The 17,446-nt window shown below is 34.1% G+C and overlaps 1 protein-coding gene across 14 annotated transcripts in view; it reads right to left on the bottom strand.

Moving 5' to 3' along the window:
* LOC113509379 (uncharacterized) overlaps positions 1-17,446 on the bottom strand; it is a 57,349-nt gene that overhangs the window by 7,777 nt on the left and 32,126 nt on the right. The window contains exon 1 of one of the 14 annotated variants that reach the window (XM_026892709.3): positions 16,491-16,602. The exons of 6 other annotated variants lie outside the window; for them this stretch is intronic. In XM_026892709.3, the coding sequence (XP_026748510.2) occupies positions 16,491-16,587 (97 nt within the window). In that variant the 5' untranslated portion in view covers positions 16,588-16,602. Of the gene's footprint in view, positions 1-1,243; positions 1,837-3,484; positions 3,935-5,607; positions 5,747-6,647; positions 6,803-7,849; positions 8,041-11,318; positions 11,562-15,834; positions 15,991-16,490; positions 16,603-17,446 lie in introns of those variants that run through there. 7 more of the 14 variants (XM_026892707.3, XM_026892710.3, XM_026892712.3 and 4 more) reach the window with 7 other exon arrangements.

Here is a 17,446-nt window from a genome sequence, read left to right as displayed (position 1 = left end):
TTATCTACCGATTATACAAATGTTATAAAATATAATTTCATGGCTTTACTGATTGTTTATCAATAAAGTACGTACTATATAATTATAAAATGTAATATATCAGGATTTTGTTGTGACGTGAACGTTAATTTATTAAATTTTGAGTACCTACTAAGTAATGATTGCAGATTATTCGATAATTTTGACTGGAGGGATCTTGAAAATATGTATGATAAGAATTAATCTGCGAGATATAGTAGTACTACAATGGCTAATACATATATTGGAAGGATATTAAAAATATGCTACGAACTGTTTGCACAATTCATACAAAATTTGTAAGTTGAAGATTTGCAGAATATTATTGCCAAGTGTGCATTTTTTATTTGCGAGAGTTTTAGCACAAAAATAATCTTAAGGAATTTTCTTTATTTACTTATTATTGTCTCTGTTATTACCTACCATGCCCATAAGTAGGGAGGGGGGAAGGGAGTATTGAAGGGCAATGCCCTACTTTAAAAGGCCCATTGCCCTATCTAAATATGAATGCCTCCAAGAAAAGTAGACAGATTTGCTTTTCGAAGTCACGTAATTATGACTTTTACCTTACGAAAAAGTTCTTTTCGCCTACAAACTTGGATTTAGCTACGGCCCTGTTACCTACATACAGTTATCTGTTACAAATTTTGCAACCTTTTTTTTATAATGTTCTAAGATTTCGTTAATATTTAAACGATTCCAATCAATTTAAATACTATTATTTTCTATATTACGATTATTTAAAAAAAATATATATTTAGACTTGCTGAAATTTACACATTACAAGTGACTACTACTACTACTACTACTACTACGCTAACGCTGCAACTTCGTACTAGTTCAAGATATCAACAAAAGTCTCACTCATTGGAATAAAAACTATTTTATCTCTCAAATGAAAGCAAACGATACTAATACGATTACAAAATTTTATTAAAATCGGTCGAGCAGTTTCGAAGCGTGAACGAACGCCATGTCATGGGACTTTTATATTCTACTACTATTAAAAATGCGAAAGTTTGTAAGGATGGATGAATGTTTGATACACTTTTACGCTTTTTTTTTTAATTTATTTTGAACTGGGCAGATTTAAATTAAATGTGGCACAGGTTATTTCCAAACTAGAAAAAAATGTAAAAATTTGCGAAGACGAAGCTAAAGGACATATGTAGGCAAATATGTTGTAAGGTTGAAATAGGTTAAGAAGTAATTATATTTTACGAACCCATTGCAATCATTCTGAGACAAAAAAATATGATCAACCAAAGGCATAACATCCCAACCAATACGACCATGTACCAGAAAGCCATTTGAGTTAAACCGACTTGATTGGTCTCTTCTTTGTCTTTATATCCTGCTACGGTATATTCATCATCAATAAAATTGTAATTTGGTTGTCCATACATAGGTGCCATATTGCTTTTTTTATTAAGTTTCGATGCGTTGATTCTTTATATAATATTTTATGCTTGATCTATCTTTTACTTTAAATATTGACTTTATTACTTCTTTTACTATATATTTTATCACTTCTTTTTTTAAGATGTCACTTTCGTATCTTTTCTAGAAATTGCACTCTAGAATTGTTTACTATTGCAAACGATTCGAGTGATCAATTTTCTCAGTTACAATCTGAATAATTTGCTTAAACAAATTATTAGAATGCTTCCCGTTAACACTTGCTCCGAAACTGTTTATGATCATTTACACAACTACGTGGATTTCAAAATTTCACTTCATTTAAAAAAAAAACTAGCACTTTCTTTTTCAATCGCACTACATTTTTTTATAATTTTATTTCTATAGCTAGACACATTAGTAGCACCACAATACAGTCAATGTTTCGAGAAATTGTCAAAGTACTTCGTTTATCGTTTTTATCTTTTTATGCTTCGACAGTATCGCGTGGAGATTATAGTGATATCTCGAATAAAAAGGTAATCTCATATGGTCAAGTGTTCTATTCTAACAACGTTACGAAATTACGTGCTGTAGTATTTGAAACAAAAAGTGATAATCAAAAAGATAAATTTAGCACGTTAACAAGGCACTTCCCATAAAACAGACAACCTCTATATTACATGTCATTTTTTAAAGCAAAACTGAAATATTTCTGATTGTTTTAGTTATTGAAAGTAAGGTGTTCGTACTTTACTATTTGAAAAAGCTATAAGACCACACAGGACCAAAAAACATTCAGTTGCAAAATTAAAAGAAATTATCTCACATAAACCAGGAATGAGTTAAGTATAAATAAATTTAAAAGTGATCTTTAATGGCACAAAAAGTTAATTATTTTTCAAACTGGAATGGAAAAGATTAATGACAATATGTAAGAATATTCATATTTAACGTTAGCTTGCATTATTCTTTAAGAACAACGCAATACCAACGTATTAATTTTTTGCGAATGTAGTTAGTAATAAATGGTGTTAGCGATTAATTAACACGTTTACTTAGTATAATAAACACTGCAACAAAAACTGCAATAGGTAATAGATTACTGTTTGAGACTAAATCTACTTTATCATTGTTAAGGCTCTTAGAGGAAAGATTATTTGAAGAGGTGGAAACACTTTTAAAAAACGCATTGGATTCTTCTACGTTATCTGTTTAAGTCTAAATCTACTTTTTCATTGTTAAGGCTCTTAGAGGAAAGATTATTTAAAGAAGTGGAAACAGTTTTAAATTATGCATTAGATTTTTTTATATTATAATGACGAAAATTGCGTTATATAAAAAGAAAAAAAGTTTCAGATGTGTTTCTGTTGATTGTAATAACTCTAATTAGTATTTTTGTAAAACATGAAGTAGCATACAAGCTGATGACTCACTTGACAGAAGTATAACTACCCACAGACAACTACCTATAAACAGCATCACAAACGTCGTTAAAATTACTGCAGCGTCCATGGAACCTGTTATACGTTACCATTTCTGAGTAGCATAGTGCTATACTACCATCTTTAAACCAAAACACAAATATACAAGAAAAGCTCTTTAACAGTAGAAGACGAGTACAATAGAGGCTCAGGTGTCTCTACGGTAGATGGTATGGTAAACGACCTTTGCACAAAATCTCCCTCAATCTATATTAAAATAGTTACTGCTATAACTAATTAACTTAAATAACATAACAATTGTAATACTGCTAATAGAAATGTTATTAAAGATGATCATCTTCCTAGCCTTATCCCAATTATTATTTGGGGTCGACATAATGTTTTGTATCCATATTACAAAAAGATTTGGCTTATAGTTTTACAACCGGCCACCTGCCTGATGTTAACCCTCTTTGGGAATACATTTGTTGGTGGTTTCCACCACCTACGGTACGGAGGGAAGGATTGAGGGAAAAAAGGAACAGAACGTTGGAAATGCATAAAGGAAATTGGTAAATAAGAGGAATAAGGAATAAGAATGTAGAAAAGGACAAATGTATAAATTGTATTAAATATGATATTACCAAAATGCGACAGCTTAATACACATAATGATGAAAGACATAAGCAGTAATGTCAGTAACACAGATACGTAGATAACTGTGAACTTGGGCCCCTCCGAAGTTGAAGAGTCTACGCCATCAGTCAACGGAGCCATATTCCTTGTCATCAGCACAATTATAACAGTAGTTCGGGTAACTTTAGAATGTTCAATTATATACCATACTGTACAACAAATTATAAAAGAATTGTTCATGGAATTTTAATGTTAAATTACAGTATTTTGTTTTCTTTTGTCTTTTACTTCTTCGCGTCACTTATTTTCTTTTTTAATGATTGAACCAAGTAACCACTACACAATACTGTTAACAAACAGTCCGGAGTAAACTTTGGTAATATAATTATCACGAAAAAATCTTATTTTCATAAGAGATTTGTGATTAACTTTGTTGTTTTAGACTTTTGTTAAATTTATTTCAATTTAATGCACTGTTTGATCACATTTTTGTAACTGTTCACCTTGATACATAAACTTTAAATGATTTATCTTCTTTGATTTCGCATTCAGATGAAAATAGTTCAATATTTCGATCAGATTGAAAATTTTATCATGCCAGAAAAGACTGTTATGCAAATTTCATTTCTATTCCTTATTATCGAGAGATGAATTTACATTTTACGTACAATATTAACGTTATCTCTCTAGTTATCTATTGTCAAAACTGGATTTACGTAAATAATCGATTGCATGTTTAGACAATTTGAGGGTTTGGCGTGCCCTTTCTCGCCGAGAGAGATCACACATAATAGATTATCCTGACAGGACCTCCAAAATTTACTTAAAGAATTATATATTTTTTTATACAACTTAGAATGGCAAACAAGCTGACGGCTCACCTAATGGAAAGTGATAACCGTCGACTATAGACATGAGCAATACCATGGACATAACAGAGTATACTGTTTCGCCCATGAAAGCCCCCATGCGTTGCCATTCTTGAGGAGTCAGGTGTACTGAAAGAATATTCAATAATTTCATAATATTGTGTAAACACGCACTTATCAACAACATTCAAAGTAACAGAATGTAGAGTAGGTATATAGAAATAATAATAAGTAGGTAATATATCATCATTGTTGCCGTGTGGTTCCGGCATAGAACGGGCCTACTCGATATCAAGATATCATCATCATCTTCATCTCCCTACCCTTATCTCAATTATTATTTGGGGTCGGCGTAATATGATTTTATACATATTAATAAAGGATTTGGCTTATAGTTTTTACAACCGGCCGCCTACAGGGGTGGGGGGTTGTTAAGAATGCGCACTACCAGTCTCATTGTTAGCAATATGCCCAAAAAGGTCAACCTCCACGTGGTCCCCCCTGGAAACCATCGTGCTGAATTTCAAGTGAATTCATCACGATGGGCTAATTGACCTACTTTTTCATTCTCACCTATCATCTCTCACCGGTGCCCCGCCAGTGTATACCGATATGCCTGCCTGACGTCAGCCCTCTTTGGGTATTTGTTGGTGGTTTCCCCCACCTATGAATATCGATATTTTTTTTTTTTTTATACAACTTAGAATGGCAAACAAGCTGACGGCCCAACTGATGTAAAGTGGTAACCGTCGCCTATAGACATGAGCAGTACCATGGACATAACAGTCTTACGACACCCACGGGAAAGAAAGGAGTGTAATTTAATTGTAAATTATTAATCTATATTTATATGAAAAAATTTACTTTCGCGTATCTGAGGGAGACTTTGTACAAAAGTCGATTGCTTGGATACCTCTGTCCCATTCGTGTTTCTACCGTGAAGCAATTGTGTTTGCATGGCTGTGTTTCGGTTTGAAGGGTGGGATATGGCGTGAATTTACTGGGTACAGAGGAATAACACCTGAGTCCTCAGGAATGGCAACGCATGGGGGGTATCATGGGTGAAACAGTATACTCTGTTATGTCCATGGTACTGCTCATGTCTATAGGCGAAGGTTGCCACTTTCCATCAGGTGGGCCGTCAGCTTGTTTGCCATTCTAAGTTGTATAAAAAAAAGACCCCAAGGGGAAGTCTTATGTTCAGCAGTGGACAATTAAAGGCTAATATGATGATATATTTTTTAAACATATGTAGTACTTACCGATTAATCTGTGAACCGTTACTATAGCAACAAATAAAAAAAATATAACAATTAACAACACGGTACCGAATAAGCTCATTTCGATTTATTTCTATTATTGATAGATTATTGATATAATAATGATATTTTTCATAAAGAAAAATACGACAACACTTATCAAAAAACAAGAAACACAAAGAATAAAAAATGTAAGGGACAGATAAGAAATATTTACGATTAATAAGCGATTTAATATAGTCACAGATAATGTTATTATTATACGATAAAGAAATGTTTTTTATACTCAAATGTACAATGTAAAATTGTAATAGTGTATTTTCTAATGTCCACACTGACGACCTCTGGTGGTTTTTTATGGGTGATAAATAAAAATTGTGTCCTACAAAAAAACCAACTAGAATCGTGATAAAACCAGTTGTTCTGATTTAAAACCTAATTATACTAAACTAATGAAAGTAATACTAAACAACTGAATCGATTTTGATAAAGTTTCTACGAGACCAATCTGTAAGCATATCTTTTCAGACAAAAGAAAAAGAATTTTCCAAATCGGTTTAGAACTGACAGAGTTATGAGGTGACAAACGTAAAAAATACAACCGAATTGACAACCTTTTTAAAGTTGGTTAAAAATGGATAATGGTATACAATGGCGAAGCACCAGTGTGTGCTAAGGAAGGATAGGAAAGCGTAAAGCGTGTCAGTTAGCCCACCGTGACGAATTTAAGAATTAACCAAGTTTTCCAAGGCCTACTGGTGTGAAAGTCGACCTGATAGGATATACAGTCTATCAAGTCGATTGTGTATTATATATTAGCAATATTGCTAGCAATTTTGATAGAACATGTAGCTCGAATGTCGCCCTCCTTAGTCTCACTGTTACGACACCGATGGGAAAGAAAAGAGTGGCCTATTCTATACAGGAACTACACGCCAATATTACAGATATACATAAATATACACATGTACATATATATACACATATACATAAATATACAAAAATACATAAATATACATTATATACATAATAAACAAACTTACGTAATGCATTATAAATAGCAATTGCAAACAGTATGAAGCACAAAATGATTCCAAATATCAATTGTGTTAACCTTGGATCGTAATATGACATTTCTTAAATAGACACAATAATATTAGAACAAAAAATATCGGTACGTTCTATATACTCGTAATAATTGAAAGATAAACTATTTAATTGTACACTGTACAATGCTAATGATTGAATGAAATAAAATCAAGGATTATATAAAGAAAATGGCGATTTGATAAATTAGTTGTTGATAATATGCAATTATAATGTTATCTACCTATTTTTATTTTTTTTTCATAATGGCAATGATGCATTTTTTATGCATGATAATGAAATGGCAACCCCGCATGAGCTATAGCTTTGTTTCTTAATATTATAGGTTAACACAGAGTACTGACCCTGTTCGCACAGGGGGGAAGGGATTGTTAGTAATGCGAACTACCAGCCCCATTGCTAGCAATATACTATCTCAAGTCGACCTCCACGTGGGTCCCCTGGAAACCATCGTGCTGGATTCTATATGTTTTCATCACGATGGGCTAACTGACCTGCCTTTTCATTATCACCTATCATCCATCACTGGTGCCCCGTCAGCATTTACCCTTTGGGGGGAGAAAAGATTGTTAATAATGGGAATTAGTAGCCCCACTGTTAGCAATACACCCTACCGGGTCGACCACCTCGCGGTTCCCCCTGGAAACTATCGTATATAATTTCAAGTGAATTCATCACGATAGGCTAACTGATCTGCCTTTTCATCCACACCTATCATCCTTCACTGGCGCCCCGTTAGCACAGGTGGGATTACCGTTCCATCATCGTCCATTTAAAACTTCTCTTACTAGTACCTCGCCAGCATATACCAATAGCGCAGGTGGGGTTACCATTCCATTCTCACCATTTAAAAAAATGTTTACTACGAATGACTGTGTCGCCGTGTGGTCCCGGCATAGAATAGGCTACCCCTTCCTCTCCCGTGAGTGTCGTAAGAGGCGACTAAGAGAGGACAAGCAGCAGCGTCCCTCTTAAAACATCTCTAAAAGCCTAACTACAGTTGCAAACTCGAATGCCAAGCCTGGCAACTACTGGCAAAACTCCCCTTACGGGAATGCTTATATCCAACAGTGGACAGTTTACTGCTGGAATAAATTAAAAAAAAAACTGAAATGGTGATAAGATTAAACAAACTTACTGTATATTCTTATAATTGCAATACCCAATAAAGTAACAGTTAAAATTAACCAAAATATCTCAATCACTGACATATAAGGCATTTCCCAAGAACAATAATCCACTTAAAAAAGTCTTGATTGAAATGTTTGAATAATTATTCAGAACTGGCGTGCTAATAGCAAACAACGAATATATCGCACAATGATAATACCTCGACGATCGTAGATAATTAATTTCCACTTATTAGATAGATAATTAAAACAATAAAAATAAAAAAATAATGTTGCTGGTAATAGGAGCCGCCTCAGCTGTTGCTATATATGTACATCTCCAGCGAGATGTACCTATATAGCGCTCATTTTCAGGCGGCCCCTTAACTCCTTTACCTTTAGCATGCGTGCGGGTCGCCAATACCTATTTCTCGGATGGGAAACTCAACACGCTTAACAACAAATACATAAAACATTACAACCAAAACTGAAAAGAACAAACTCTGAATAAATTATCTATATTTATTACTTACGAGTATAACAACTAAAATTAGATATGTATATTTGTACGTCACAGTAATACCTTCTAATCCTTCTTATTGGCAAAGAGTCAAGCAAGCTAGCGGTCCTGATGGTGAGTCTACTGCACGAAAGGATCTCGCACGAAGGGAACTCTTATAATGGGATTTTGTTCACACTTCTGGATGAAATGAAATGAAATGAATTTACTTTGCTAGAATGTAAGTAGTTTTTAGATGAAAGAGGTTTACATTTCCCATATACTTTCTGCCTCTATGTAGGCGTGCAAATTATTAACAATATGAAAAATTTACGTAATTCTAAATTATATTTCCCCTTAATAGTCATTCTGTTTAACACATAATTTATTACAGTAAATAGAAAAGAAAACATAAGAGCCAAAGTGTCAATCACATCTCCAGTATAGACTGTCAAGTACATTTGTTTTTTTAGTAAAATATTCATTAATGGTATAAAAATTATTACATAACAGCCAATTCCTAAGTTCATGTTTGAACACTGTGTGAGCTGTTATTTCTCTAATGTAATTTGGTAGATGATTGTAAACTTTAATAGCCATACAATATGCATTTCTTTTATGTAAATCTAACCTACACTTTGGTACACATAATTTGTCGTTTGGTCTAGTTACACGTATTTTCGAGTCCGATACTCTTTTGAAATAGCCAGCATGTTCCCTTACAAATATACAAAGGTCTCTAATGTACATACATGGCCGTGGAAGAATATTTAATTTCTTAAAAAGAGGGCGATAACTTTCTCTAGTTTTTGCACCACATATAGCTATAACACACTTCTTTTGCACAACATATGCTCTGGAAATTTCTGTAGAGTTTCCCCATATTAGTAATCCATGTGAAAGTATGGAGGAGACATATCCATGATAAGCGCTCAATGCAGCTTGTTCTGATACTGACAGTCTTAATTATCGTATCGCATGCACGAATCTATGGAGATTGTTACACAAGGCCTATGGATTATAATTAGGTGTGTATTTCATTTAAAAAAAAAAGATAACAAACGTAATAATAATAATAATAATATAGAAACTAGCTTTTGCCCTCGACTTTATACACGTGGATTTTTCTTCACGACTAGATATCATTTTTTTTCGTACCGTTTTTGCTGTTGGCCGCAGATGGCCTTTACAGCTTCACCGGGCGCGGACTAGATATCAGTATAAAACATACACCAAATTTTTTATTTAAACATTTAATTCAATCAATCGTATCCAATGTACTCGCTGTTGTAAATTTTTTGTATTTAATAAATAAATAAATAAATATGCGATAATACGGTCGTGTTAACTATGAAAATAAAAATAAAAAATGTTGTAGCGATTACTTATTCATGATATAAATAAAATATACAGATAGATCGACTAATATTTTTTTTTTAAATACGGCATTGGCAATATAATATCATAATTTGAATATCCAATCAAATCTTAATTAATCCTCTACTTTGACATTTATCGTAAGCGATAAAGTGGCAACAAAGTACAGTGTTAAAATACGCTTCAAATACCTAATATGCATATTTACCCAGCAACCTACATTCAAATTATTAGCTATAGAAGATGACGAAATAAATATTAAATGTACAAGTAAATACTGTCTCGCAAAAAATAACTTCAGTCATGAACACACCTGTAAACGACGAGAAGTTTCGTAGACGGTTACCAGTTTCCATTTTTTTTTTCTTTGATGAGTAAAAATGGTATGGTAACCCCGCCTGCGCTAACGGGATACGCTGGCGGAGCACCAGTGAAGGGTGATAGATGAGAATGAAAACAGGCCAGTTAGCCCATCATGATGAATTCATCAGGAATTAACCACGATAGTTTCCAGGGAGAACCGCGAGGAGGTCGACCTGGTTGGGTATATTGCTAGCAATGGGATTCTCAGTCTCCATTACTAACAATCCCTTTCTCACCACCAGTTTCCATTAAGTGGGCAGTCGGCTTGTATTTTTTTTAAATGGATGATAATGGAGTGGTTACTCCGTCTGCGCTATCGGTATACGCTGGCGGGACACCAGTGAAGAATGATAGGTGAGGATGAAACAGGTCAGTTAGCCCATTGTGACGAAAAAAATCAAACACGATGGTTTTCAGGGGGAACTGCGTAGAGGTCGACCTGATAGGGTATATTGATAGCAATGGGAACCAACCTCCCCATTACTAACAATCCCTTCCCCCCAGTTAAATGCATTGGACGACTGTTACCGCTGCGATGAACGTGACACTCGGTACGCCCATATTTCGTCGAACATAGCACAGTTCAACGTGGCAGGGTACGAATCTATCGCCAGGGTTGCCAGATGCAAAGTTTGATTTTTACCCAAACGTCAAATATTTTTCCCCAAATTTTTATTTATTTTTTTGCTACAATACCACATTGTATAGAATATTTTTTATAAGTAACAAAAAGACATATAAAATATAACAAAACAAAAAAACGAGAGAGAACGAGAGAATGAGTTTTAGGACTTTTATCACAAAGTATTATCGTTTTTCACTACGTTTCACCACGTTTCACGACGAAAAAAAGAGCATTCCTTCTATATTTTTCTCTCTCCTTCCCTTTCCATTATGCACTTTCAGTCATATGTTTTACTGTAATGTACTTTACATACTTGTGCAGAGTTAAGAGTTACAATTACAGAGTTACTCCCTTATTAATGAAAACTAAAACCTCCGACAAACCTATTCCAACTATTAGACTATTTTGTCACTATCATTCAAATTGAGAATTTTACATAAAAAAAATTACTTAAATTTCTCGAACCACCTTTCACTTTTCTCCAAATATTTCTCCAAGAATTCCATTTTTCCAAAGATTCACAAGTAGAAAATTTTTTACCCAAAATTATGCAAAAAAAAAACACCCAATCTGGCAACGCTGGTTGCCGCCGTCGGCGACGTAACACTAATATTTTTAAAGGTAAACCACTCACCAAAACATCTCACTGCAAGTCCATAAACTATCCAAATAATTAATATATTGACGGTCATAAAAATCAACGCTCCCGTGACGTTATTCATCATTTTCCCATTGAACAGTGGAAACACAGGTTTGACACGATATTGTGATGAACGTCACAAAAGTACGCATATCTACTGGTGTACTGTACGAAAAAACAACGTACACTTATCCGATATGGATGATAACAGTGTAATTAGGCATCCAGCTCATCAGCCCGCCCCTGATACTATACTACTGATACTGGCCGCAAATCGATTGGACGAAATTTGAATTAAAATCAGCAAATCTGCATTGCGATAAAACAAGTTACCGATTCCTGGCCGGGGGGGGGGGAGGGATTGTTAGTAATGCGCACTATCAGTCCCATTGCTAGCAATATGCCCCATAAGGTCCACCTCCACGTGGTCTCCCCTGGAAACCATCGTGCTGAATTCCTGGTGTATTCATCACGATGGGCTAACTGACCTGTTTTATCCTCACCTATCATCCTTTACTGGTGCTCCGTCGGTGTATACCGTTCCATTTTCACCCATTAAAAAAAAAACAGGACGTTTATGGTATCATTCGTGTCTATAAGCCATGGTTACCATTTTCTGCCTTTTCACTCTCACCTTTCACCTGTCACTGGTGCCCCGTTTGTGTATACCGTTAGCGCAGATGGGGTAACCATTCCATTATCATCAATTAAAAAAAGTTACCGATTCATAGGATTTTTTTTATACAATGGTAACTCCGTCGCTATGTTATTATGGTTTATGCTGACTACTGAGGGATGAAAAGTGAGGAAGATTGATCAGATGAGGTCACTGAATACTTGATTAGAATGATTTTGTTTAATTCATACCATGTCCTATGCGTGCGACTGCCAACACTCGACGATTGACTACTATTATCAGCAAACTCCGACCGCCATTCCGTTCACGCACGTTTTGCGACGCGTGTTTCGCCTCTAAATGAGGTATTTTCAGACAAATTAATAGATAACCGTTCGATGCCCAAACTGCAAACGTACGGTTACTACTAATAGTTCTCTAAACTGGATTGCATTCACTATTTCGTCACAAGGATTTTCCGGGATCATATCAGACCATATAACCGGGATAATGCGATCATTTACGTAAACTATGAAGTTTGGGTGATGGGTTATAAGTTTATGTTACCCATTGCATTGGTACCAAAGTACCATAGCGCTTTGCTAAAGTGCTGCGTACAGATTCACACAAGCACCGCGCTACATCACGCAATGCGACGTCTTCACATCCAAAATATTTCAAAAAGTAAAGACGAAAACCTCGTCTTCAAATTTTGAAATTTGAAACCGGTGCGTGTTGCCTGGACAATGATGACCTACAGAACTGAGATATGATACTGCATGCCAAATACCCGTATGGCTCAGATTTCTTTGTGTGATATAATACGAAAAGGGGCAATCAGTAGAAAACCCAGTAACCGACATACCCCAAAAGGATAACTAAGCTGAAATGGTAATGAGCTAGTCACATAACTCGAAGAACCGGCAACAGATAGGGACGAAAAATTTTTTGAATAGCATCTCCGTACAGGGTAACGCAGTGTAGGACCCCCTACCAATTGGAGCGACGACCTCAAAAACATTAAGAGCTCAGGATCCTTCGTTATGGCAGTCTATGCGGAGGCCTATATTTAGATGTAATATCTAAACCAATCTAGCAACTGCTCTCATTAGACAAAATTAATACTGCATCGTTATACGATCTTCTAAAAATTCCGATCCCTATATGGATGATCGTGCCGCGGTGTTGGGTTGCGAGCGCGTGGCTGATCGGGCTGTATCGCCATGAAGTTAGGTGCTATTTACTAAAACTAAATTCAATCAATAACATAGCATATTCCTTTTTAAAAGGCCGACAGCACACCTGCAATAGCGTTGGCGTTGTGGGTGACCATGGGTATATATATATATATATATATATATATATATATATATATATATATATATATATATATATATATATAGGGCTTTATATTTATATAGGCCTGATAGGGTTTTTTTTTTAATGGGTGATAATGGTGTGGTAACCCCGTCCGCGCTATCGGTATACACCGTCAAGGCACCAGTGAGGGATGATAAGTGAGGATGAAGTAGTTCAGTTAGCCCATCGTGATGAATTTAACAAGAATTGTTCACGATGGTTTCCAGGGAGATCCACGTCAAAGTCGACCTAATAGGGCATATTGCTAGCAATGGTGCTGGCAAACTCCATTGCTAACAATCCCTTTCCCCCCTGTAAAAACAATGTATCGCCTAAATATAGTTCTATATTGAAGTACACGCTCTCTCTACATAAGCAAGCAGGTGTATTATATTGATAAGAGCCGATAAATCGATATCGAATCTGATAACTGTTATCATAATTATCCGCTCATTCCGGCCATAGCTGTCTGGATAGATTATAATTTATTAAACTTTATTTATAAATATTTCAATTCGTCAACATCGTTATCACCATTTCAGCCAATATCCGTCCACTGCTGGACATAGGCCTCCCCTATACACTGCCATAAACGGTCCTGACCCACCTGCATCCACTAATTCCCTGTAATGCATTTCAAGTCGTCAACCCATCTAGTGGAGGGTCGTCCTACACTGCGTTTACTTGTATGCGGTCGCCACTCAAGAACCTTTCTTCCCCACCGGTTGTCGACTCTTCGAACTATGTAATCAACACATTGCCACTTCAGCTTACTTATCCTTCGGGCTATGTCGGTTACTTTAATTCTTTTGCGGATATCCTCGTTTCGGATTCTACCACTTAAAGAAATACTATATTTAATTCATATTTCAGGGGGGAAAATAATTGTTAGCAATGGAGTTTGACAGCCCCATTGCTAGCAATATGCCTTATTAGGTCGACCTCCACGTGGTTCCCCCTGGAAACCATCGTGAACAATTCTTGTTGAATTCGTCACGATGGGCTAACTGACCTGCTTCATCCTCACCTGTCATCCTTCACTGGTACCGATAGCGCGGGTGGGGTTACCATTCCATTATCATCCATTAAAAAAAATTCATATTTCAATTTAATAAGTATTACACATTAAGGATAAATCATTATGGACTCTGTATTAGAAGACGCAAACAATATAAAAGACATAAAAAAAAAATTGGATTAATTTATAAATGCATTATTACTCTAAAAAAGTCTGAGATGCGATACTTTTTACAATAAATAAAAGCACTTATTATGTGCTACTATTAATTGAGCGTTCATTAAAGTACGTATGAATAATCTTTTAACCTGCCCAGTTGGGTTTATCCTATAAAGAATTTATCTTTGTATGTTTATTTTTACTGTTTATTTAACTGCCTACTACACAGTACATAAGAAAATATCTCGTGCTGGTTACCGGAGGGAGACTTTGTACAAAACTCGTTTGCTTGGGTACCTCTGTCTCATTCATGTTTCTGTCGTGAAGCATTTGTGTGGGATATTGCAGTGAAATTGTAGGTATAATTATTATAAAGTGATAGTGAAAATCGTTTCTTCTTTCTTCTTCGTAAATTCTAATTCAAATAGACTATATATACATATATTTATTTCTTTATAGCAAGGCAACAGATTACAAATCAATACATTTATAAAATAAATATTACATAAAATGGCATTAAATTTGCACTCCAATAACTGCTCTGCATAACATTCGTGGGATATTAAATACATTAAAAAAGTGAATGACGTTTCTATAAATTTAAAGTAACAAATTGGCATATATACATATATCTTTCTTGTAAGATTACAAATCAAACATTTATATATATATATATATATATATATATATATATATATATATATATATATATATATATATATATATATATATATATAGTTTACTAAGCACTTTAAAATTTTCATTTTTTTATTAACACAGAGTTTGCAAAGTTTTTATCTGCTAAGAAGAGCCCGCAAGAGATTCAACAGTTACTTTTTTAAATCTCTGTTAACAATATGTGTATTTATTTAAATGTATTTTGTCTAAAATTACTATATATTTAGTTGCATCAACAACAGATTGTAAATTCAAGTACCTGTTAATTACTTATTTGCATACATGCAGTGGCATAGAAAGTATCCAACTATAAATGTAATTTTAATAATTAATAAAATAAAAAAAAGCGTTGGTCCCGGTAACTTTAATAAAGAATTTATTATTATTATTATAGGTACATAGATATAAACAGATACTCTTTATTGTTTCCTCCAAAAGATTACAATAGTAAACTTATTATAAATATAAATAATTACAAGAAATAATCACAATGAGAAAACAATGGGCGACCTTATCGCTTAAAGCGATCTCTTCCAGACAACTTTTATATGGAGAGGAGTAATTATAAACAATTTGGTGGGAGGCACGATGAAAAATTTTGTTAGTTCTAAATATGGGAGATGTGATACATATAATAATATAAATATATATTCCTACTCATATATTATATGCAAACTTACTCCTTATAACACACGTTCCGAAGCAAAACCACATCCAAAACAAATATAAACACATAACAATAAATACACCGACCATCACGGTCGCAACTACATCCATTTTCAACATTGTAACACTCGTAATAAAACACTTTGCACGGACACAGTGAAATTATCTCTTAAATTTAATACACTATCTTATCAATTGTTCTTATAATCACTTCAATGAATAATTCAATTATTTGTTGTTTTAATGTTTTAATAAACAAGGTAAACTTTCTATTAGTAATAATTCTTAAATTTTTCCTCAATGTTGCAGCCTATTACAACGTTACACATTTTCTCTTTTTAAAATACAATCACACATTCACAACACTAAAATTATAATAAAAAAAAAAAACAAAATAAATTTCGTCAAATATATATGTAAATAAAAGTAAAACAAATTTATTTTAATATTTAATTAGGTAAAGTAATAATTTTGCCACATTATTTAAGAGCGGTGAAAAAATAAAAGCAAACTTAAACCGTCAATGTTTTATTATATAATATAATTACTGTAATTTTTCTATTAATGTTTTATTTATATTATTTAATTCTCTTATTATTTTTGTGTGCATTGGTAAACTTATAAGGCTTACCAAAGGCTTACTATAAATAAATAAATAAATAATACATACCAAATAGTTTGGTTAAATTAAATAAACACCAGTGACATCTATTAGGGACGCGACTGTGCAGACGAGTGATCGTAACAGGGGATAAATCAAGTGGCATAAGGTTGAGTGATCATCCGCTCTTATAAGGAAACTATTAAAAAGGGAAAATAATAATAATACATACATACATACATATAATACGAAATGTATTTTGCTACGCGCACTATTTAACTGACAAGAGGCATGCTAGTCACTGACTCTTAGATGACTAATAATACGTGCAATGTATTCCAAATGAAACCGTCCTGTTACGATTGAGTAATACAATATAGGTATATAACATCGCTAATATTGCAAATTATTTGCAATCTTTATAAATTAACAAAAAAGAGACCGCTAAATGCATTGCTAAGCACTACTCGAGTTTTGCGCTGAACCGACTCGGCAATTTTCAATTATTTGTTAAAGTTCAAACAAGGTACTCCTAATTGCATATTCAAATATTTCAATCAAATATTGATGTTAGAAATTGTATTATTTTTTATTTTAACGCAAAAGATTAATTATTATATTAATAAATAAGGCATATACTATATAAGATGGGTCTATCTTCGGACACACTGTGCAGACAGACAGACAGACACCAGAGAGAGACTTTGTACAAAAATCGATTGCTTGGGTACCTCTGTCCCATTCGTGTTTCAACCGTGAAGCATGTTTGCATGGCTGTGTTTCGGTTTGAAGGGTGGGATATGACGTGAATTTACTGGGTACAGAGGAATAACACCTGAGTGCTCAGGAATGGCAACGCATGGGGGGTATCATGGGCGAAACAGTATACTCTGTTATGTCCATGGTACAGCTCATGTCTATAGGCAACGGTTACCACTTTCCATCAGGTGGGCCGTCAGCTTGTTTGCCATTCTAAGTTGTATAAAAAAAAATAAAACTTAAAAAAAAATCTTTTTGTAAAAATA

The sequence above is a fragment of the Galleria mellonella genome, unplaced genomic scaffold, assembly GCF_026898425.1.
Source record: "Galleria mellonella isolate WM207_F2 unplaced genomic scaffold, CSIRO_AGI_GalMel_v1 utg571, whole genome shotgun sequence".
Classification (NCBI taxonomy): domain Eukaryota; kingdom Metazoa; phylum Arthropoda; class Insecta; order Lepidoptera; family Pyralidae; genus Galleria; species Galleria mellonella.
Note: the sequence above shows the minus strand (reverse complement) of the source record. Positions and strands in the feature narration are given on the sequence as shown.